Source organism: Panicum virgatum, chromosome 9N (assembly GCF_016808335.1).
Source record: "Panicum virgatum strain AP13 chromosome 9N, P.virgatum_v5, whole genome shotgun sequence".
NCBI classification, from domain to species: Eukaryota; Viridiplantae; Streptophyta; class Magnoliopsida; order Poales; family Poaceae; genus Panicum; species Panicum virgatum.
In genome coordinates, this window is record NC_053153.1 from 56,750,664 (window position 1) to 56,758,355 (window position 7,692).

Below are 7,692 nucleotides of genomic sequence, written 5' to 3' on the forward strand. Positions count from 1 at the left end.
GACATATAATATGGAAACATGCATATATAGGGCTGTAGTAAGTAGGGATCGAAGAATAAAGGAAAGGAAAAGAAAAAGATTTTGATATGATAAGAACTAAAGAGGATTTCCCCACTACTCACTAATGTTTCAATGTAAACTCAAATTTATTTATATTTAATAGTTTTGGTCATACACACTGAATCATTTACGTAGATTTTTTCTCAAAAAAATAAATAAATAAACTTACCGTCATAGCTAAAACTCTCAAACAAAAATGTACATAGCTAGTCCAAAAATAAACAAATATATTCTTAATAAAAATACATAAAACTTTAAATGTATTTTTATAAGGTAACTTTTCTTAAATTCATATTCCATAAAGATATGTTATAGAATATGACGATGAAAAAAAATATAAATAATAGTTCTTATCGACGCCGCACTATTAGGATAAAAAATTTATAGTTGGATGATTAAACTAATATATATGCATCTATTGACTTTGAACTAAAAAATTACAAATACTGGAATAAAAACTAGCCAACCACGCTATTTGCGCGGGCCATCTCGTTAATTATAAGAATACAAGCCTATTTTTTTTCGAGACTGGCTGAGCACGTTTTTCATTAAGAGAAGAGTACAACCCTGCTTACACGAGAATCCACCAGCTCCATCACACTATTTTATAGCTTTTCATAATCTAACAACCCACCATGTACCGCTAACTCAATGGTTAACTCATAGTACATCCTAAACACAAGAATGTAGACACGGAGAATTAAAAAACTGAAATAGAATGGTAGAACATCACTTTCTGTCTCCAAATTTCAGGGGCTTCCTAGCAGCAAAATTTCCTTTTACAAATCAAAAAGAAAGAGCAAAATCTCGTGTCCCCATGTATCATGACCATCTTTTCAGTGTTCTGTACTACTTTGCATAACCCGCTAAGCTACTACCAACTCCGCTGTACTTCGTTGATGCCGCCACGGCTCAGCCGAAAAGTGTCCGGAGCACGGTGTCCCCGAGGCCGGGGACGGCGGAGAGGAAGTGCCCGGTGCCGGGGAGCTCGTGGTACTATCGTAGTTGACCCAGCCGAGCTTCCCGGCGACGTGGCGCTGCAGCACGTCCGGCACGAGGCCGTCCTCGTCGCCCTGCCACAGGTGCACGGGGCACGGCGGCTCCGGCAGGCCCATGGGGTCGAACTCCCACTTGCCGAACATGACCGTCATGTCCCGGTAGTAGGACTCGTGGATCCCCTGCTGCGTCGCCATCTCCCGCGCGCTTCCTCCAGAGCGTGCCGTCGGCGGCGAGGGCGCGGCGGACCTCGGCGTCGCGCTTGTTGGGGGAGGTGCGTGGTGTTGCCGACGACGGTGGAGGTGGGCATGCAGCCACCGCTGGTCCATCCACCAGTGGAGGATCCCGGGGGCGTGGTGCGACACGCGGAGCGCCCACTGGTCGCCGCGCGCCTGCCGGGCGTACGCCTCCGGCCCTCCGCCGCCATGGCCGCCGAGAACCCGGGCCACCAGTAGCTGACCACGGGCGCCAGCATCGCGGCGCCCGCCAGCCTGTGCGGGATGTACCTGAGCGCGCCCCACACGGCGTGGCAGCCGAGGGAGAAGCCGACCACGTGGAACCTGCCGCCGAGGCCCAGCGCGTCGGCCAGCTCCTCCATTGTCACGACCCAAATTTTATAAACATGCTTATAAAATAATCAAGAACATCATGAGCATCATTAGTGCATAATGGAGCATCATGTGCATGTGTTGCATATATTTATTTAATATTTGTGCTTGCTTGAAGTGAATGCTTGTGAAGGAAGTTTAAATTTTTTCAATACAACTGTGGCTCCAAAAATTTTATTTAAATACTAGATTTCTAGTGTCGAATTTAAAATATTTTTTTGGAATTTTATCGCCTTTGAACCGAGCCATAAAATTCTTGGAAGATTTGAAAAACAGCTGTCTTGTTTATTTTACTGCGACCAATCTACAAAATATTTTAGAGTGGTTCTTCTTTGAAAATGTTCTTTGTGATTTTATCTAGTTTTAGTAAAATTTTTGTGAATTTTTTAGCCCGCGAAGACATTGAATTCGATTTTGAACTTCCACCCTTCTCCTTGCACCCGGGCCCATCCGTCATCCCCTCCACCCGCCTCTCCCGTGCCTGCTCGCCCATGGATTGGGCAGCAGGGGCGGTGCGCACGCCGTCGGCCGCTGGCTGGTCCAGCGTGGCCGCGGGCAACTGGGCGCCACGCCGCTCGCCTCCTTCCTCCTTCCTAAGCGTGGTCGGCCCCTTGCTTCGAAACCCTAGCCCCCCTCCCCATCCTCCCCATCTCCATTGCCGACTCCTTATGAAATTATCTTTCCATTGGTACCACTTGTTGTCATGCATCCTTACTGTTTAGTAGGGTTTTAATGTGTTTTCTTGTTCTATATCTGAAACCTTGTTTATTGCATATATATTTGCTGAAAAATGATAAAATAGTGAAGTTTTGTTAGCTTTTTACTCATGTCTAATATCTGTAGTAATTTTCTTAGGTTTGTTAAACTAAGTTTGTATGTCTTTTTTTATTTATCTTGATTAGAGTAGCTGAAACTTGTAATATTCATAAGTAATTATAGAAAAATGTTCTTGCTGCAAATCTAACTCTCAGGAGTATATCTTGGTGTTCTCTGTGCTCTAAATTTATTTCATGATTTATTATTGCTGTTAGAATTTGTTTTTCAATTCTTACTTATGGTGTTCTTATTTAAGTGCTATATGTGCATGATTGGTGTTGTTTATGTTTGTGTTGTGCATCATCACATGTGGTACTATTTTTTATTCATGACATTACATTTCATGCACGATCATGACATCATTCTAATACATGCATTCATTCATGCATTATAGTGACTTAACCATCGGAGAGCGAACCCGTTGATCCCACCGAAGTCGCCGAAATCGAGCCCGACGTCGAGTTTGTGGTTGAGCCCGAAGCTAACCAAGACAAACAGCTAAGCATGATTCCTTGTGCCTATTTAAATTGATGTAATTTAACTATCTCACTTGGTATTATTGTGTTTTATATATTATATTATTTATTGCATTTTTGTACCTACTTTTATGCATTACTCTTTCTTGAGTTTATTTTACCCTTGTCCTTGTCACATGATAGTTAATTGAATACTTAACTTGATTAGATGCTTAGCCATGCTTAGAATATTTTGTACCACTTTGTAGAAAAAGAAAGAATGGCGTAGAGTCATCACACTTATCGGTTATCCTTGATCGCACATGTACATCTTGGTTATGGCAGAATGGAAGTATCGAGATTTGAGCGGAAAGGTAGGGTCTAAAGAAAGAAATCACATGGGCATAGTCCGCTTGGATCGATTAAGGACCGTCCGTGGATGCTATCAGCCTTGTGCAACTTTCTGTGCTACCACATATCCAATATAATGGTACGAATGAGCCATTTACCTTCTTTGACTTGATCATTGAGGTCCAGTCCCAGATGTGTGGCCAAGGGGCTATGTAGGAAGGCTTAGGGGTGTTCCCGGTGGGCTATGTTGATAGGTTTAGTGGTGTCCTCGGTGGACCTAAGTTACTCCACGCGCAAGCTGGGCGTACCCTGAACGGTTGAGCCTTATTGGGAACGGTTGACGCGAGTACCCCCTTATCCAACTTTGGCCGGTTGGGTGAGTCGCATGGTCCTTATGTCGTGTGGGTAAAGTAGTACACCCTTGCAAGGTTATAATCAATTCGAATTGCCGCGCTATTGGATATGAGCAAACTCTTGGTTCGTCGAATTCTTCGTAGAGAGTTTCGGTATTGTTGACTTTGGATTCATGTCATGTCTATAATCAATTATATGTTGTATTTTATACTCGTAATTAACTAAAATTTTTGGGGTTTCGGATAACATTAATTAATTTTGCTAGGTGATAGTCTAGAGAGCTTATGCTTATACAGTAACAACTTAACCTTAAAGTCTCATTTGAGCCTCTTACATGATCCTTGATTCTATAATTGCGTAAGTCTTGCGAGTAGCTTTTGTACTCATCTTGCTTTTATTTTAAAACTAAGTAGCAGGTGAGCCGGAAGTTGTGTTCGGTTGATGTGGCCGCAATGGTGCCCTTGAGCAAGATGCTATTGCTTGTTATGCTTTTATCAATTTATCCGTTGCGTATGTGAGAGCATGTTGAAACACTAAAGTTTAGTTTCTTATCTTTTTTATATCAATCGTGAGCCCAAGCCTTGTAATTGGAACCTTTAATTTCAGATTTGAACTATCCTTGTCATGAACTTGTAATTCTTAATGTTGAATTCTTGTAATGACTAAAATTACTCTTTATGGTTCATTGGTGGTCTATTTATTGTAAACGGTACGTGTGTTCAATCCTGGGCATGTGGCAAACATGTACCGGGACTATCAGATTTGATATTATTTTGGTAAAATGACGTGTCAGTTGTTTGTGTCTTTAGATGTGGGTTAATACATGACATGCTCTCGGACGAGCGCGTGTTAACTCTCATATTTATGATAATGACCGACAATTTATCTAAAATAATATTAAATTGGACGGTCAGCGCCACGGAGCGCACGGAGCGAGCCGGGTTGGGGTCGCTTTCGCCGTAGCCGGCGCGGTCGAAGCCCACCATGTACACGCCCAGCTCCCTCGGCCACTTCCTGAGCATCGATTGGTCATGGCTGTTAGGCCCAGCACAGTGAAAATAGAAAAGAAAAGAACAAAATAAAGCCAAACATTGTTGGTCATTTCGACCTGTTCTTGTTGGTGACGTTCTTCTGATAGTCATCACATTAATGAAATGAACGTTTATGTTTAACGGACGTGATCATTGGAACGTTTCAGCGTACATGCTGTCACCAGAGTGAAATTTCATGGCCGTTGACGAAACAAAACGATTCTACTACATAGGAACCCGGTCCGAGCATCCCTAATCTCGGCCGTTGATCTGTAATCAGGTGGCCGACCGGATTGACAACTCAAAGCCCAGCTGGGACAGCTAGTTCGTGTGCACTCCAATTTCTGCGCGTTTAGAGGACAGCTACTGCCTAAGCTGAACACAGCATCTATTATTCTCCTACCCAAGAAAGAACTTGCTGTTTCGGTAAAGCACTACCGTCCTATTAGGGCATCTCCAACCCACAGATATATGCCGTCGGTAAGTTTTGGGAATTAGCAACACATACAGCTTAGCAGACAGCTTCTCCAACCCACAGACAACTGCTGTTTATTTGGTTGTTTAATGACCATGAATACCGTTTGTGTAGGATGTTGTGTAGCTATGTATCATATGTGCGGCGAACTAGCCATCGGTGCTGGCTGGGGCGGCGGGGAAGCTTGACGGCGGCAACGCATCAACAGGGATGGAATCCACCCGCGATGTGCCTCTACGACCCAGCGCCGCCAGGACGAATTTCCGGCCTGGCGCCGGCGTACCTGCCTTCCGCGGCAACTGCGTGACGCAGGCGACGGCGCGGCAGCCGGCTTCCTCCTACCCCGCTTTCTCCTTCTCTACTACCATGGCACGCGCCAAAAATCCCCCACTCGCAGCGGATCCGTCTCTGCCGACGACTGCTTGGGAATGGAGCTACAACTCGTGCACTCCTGCTGGTGATTCCTTGGAGCTCGCGCTTGAGCCGTCGCCTCCCCACGCGACGGTGCGGCCGTCTGCAGGTGATAGGAGGGATTTTTTTGTTGTTGCAAATTTACCTCCAAACCGACGGCAAACCAACGCCCGTTGGAGCTGCTCTTAGTCTGATACACTCGTTTGCAAAGCTTGTGATGAAAGTACTGGCCCTGAGGCTGGCTCCAAGGATAGACAAGCTGATCTCAAACTGTCAAAGTGCTTTTATCAAAAAAGATGCATACAGGACAATTTCCTCTATGTACGAAATTTGGCCAGAGCTTACCACCGTACAAAGACGCCGGCTTTACTTATCAAGCTGGACATCTCTAAGGCTTTTGACTCGGTTTCTTGGGAATACATTTTCGAACTACTAGAGCATCGAGGTTTCCCCTCAAGATGGAGGAATTGGTTGGCCCAATAATTCAGCACCGGCGCGGACTCCGTCAGGGTAATCCACTATCACCATATCTGTTTATCCTCGCCATTGACACCCTTCAGCAGCTTTTCCAATTGGCAATGGAAAATGGTTCTCTCTCTGCGCTTAGGGGACAGCATGCTAAGCTCCGCTTGTCGCTGTATGCTGATGATGTTGTGATCTTCTTGAACCCAGTCAAAGAAGAGATGGAGACGGTCATCCAGATTATGAGGTCCTTTGGGGACGCAACTGGACTGCGGATTAACCTGGAGAAAAGCTCGGCGGCTTCCATCCAGTGTCAAGACATAGACCTGGACCAGGTCTTATCTGCTTTTCTTGGGCAGCGTGTTGGTTTCCCGATCACCTACCTTGGACTACCAAGTGTTCTTGGCAGGCTTCGTCTGGTCCATATCCAACCGATTCTGGACAAAGCCCTGGCGAAGTTGGCTGGCTGGCAGTGCAAACTTCTGAACCCGGAAGGGTGCAGGGTACTAGTTCGTTCAGTACTCAGTTCCTTACCGGTCTATCTGCTAACGGTGATCAAACCTCCAAAGAAGTTCATCAAAAGTTTCGACAAGGTTAGGCGTCGCTTTCTTTGGGCCGGGAACCAGCAGCTTCATGGAGGCAAGTGTAAAGTGAGTCGGGCAAGGTTGCAACGGCCAATCAAGAGAGGAGGCCTTGGGATTACAAACCTGGAAATTTTCGGCCATGCACTAAGATTACGCCGGCTTTGGTTCCAGTGGGAATTCCCAGAACGACCCTGGGTGGGCATGGATCTTCCAGTTGATGAAGTGGATGTCGCCCTCTTTGCAAAAACTACACGTGGCACATTAAACAATGGTCGGACAACAAGTTTCTGGTGGTCAAGTTGGTTAAATGGAAAGACCCCGGGCACTACTCTTCCCGTTGCTTTTTCAACACAGCAAAAGAAAGAACAGGAAAGTGGCTGAAGCTCTCCACAACGAACAATGGATACGGGATGTTGCTTATGACCTGACAGTCCCTCTTTTGGATGAATTTGTTCGCTTATGGGAGCAGATTGGTGCAATCCATTTTGACATCAGCAGTCCAGAGGAAGATTCCATAATTTGGACCAGAACCGCTACAGGCGAGTACTCCGTGGGATCAGCCTACGAGATGCAGTTTGAGGGGGGCTTGCTGTATCGTTTTTGAAAGGACCTTGGTGATGCCTAGAGGTGGGAAGAGAGAGGGGGTGAATAGGTGAACTTGAAAAATCTGAAAATTCGTCGCAGCGGATTAGTCTGTTGGAACTTTCGACCCTATGTAGAAAGTTCCGAGAAGGATAATAATTTGAACGAATTCAAAAGTTTTTAGAGAAACTTGGGATTGTGTTTGAACTAGAGGTTCACAAATGTGTTCTAGAGCAACCTGCAAGTGATCTTGAACAAAGAAACGCTACACAAACGTAGATCGGGACAAAACAAGTATAAAAGTCAACTATAACAAGATATGAATATGAAGAACAAGTGACACAAGATTTGTTCCCTAAGTTCACTCCCACAAAGGAAGCTATGTCTCCGTTGAGGAGCTCACACAGAGCCGGGTTGCCCTATAACTCTTTTCCTCACCCAATCAACCACTTAGGAGGATTGAGTATTTACTAGCTTTTGTCCACAAAGGACGGGGTGATACAAACT

General features: G+C 45.2%; 1 protein-coding gene and 1 pseudogene across 1 annotated transcript; one reads left to right on the forward strand and one right to left on the reverse strand.

The window, feature by feature from the left end:
• Nucleotides 1-745: 745 nt before the first annotated feature.
• On the reverse strand, nucleotides 746-4,641 carry LOC120692830 (annotated as a pseudogene).
• A 1,374-nt stretch (nucleotides 4,642-6,015) lies between these two features.
• LOC120689153 lies at nucleotides 6,016-7,207 on the forward strand. Its single transcript, XM_039971477.1, has 2 exons — nucleotides 6,016-6,522; nucleotides 7,073-7,207. The coding sequence occupies exons 1-2, from the start codon at nucleotides 6,016-6,018 to the stop codon at nucleotides 7,205-7,207; spliced, it is 642 nt and encodes a 213-aa protein (XP_039827411.1).
• The last annotated feature ends 485 nt before the right edge of the window (nucleotides 7,208-7,692 follow it).

Bases quoted from the DNA above. Each gene is read 5' to 3' on its own strand.
- LOC120689153 (XM_039971477.1), top strand. From the start codon at position 6,016: ATGGAGGAATTGGTTGGCCCAATAATTCAGCACCGGCGCGGACTCCGT. The intron at 6,523-7,072 runs GTACTAGTTCGT...TTATGGGAGCAG, and splicing joins TGAACCCGGAAGGGTGCAGG to ATTGGTGCAATCCATTTTGA.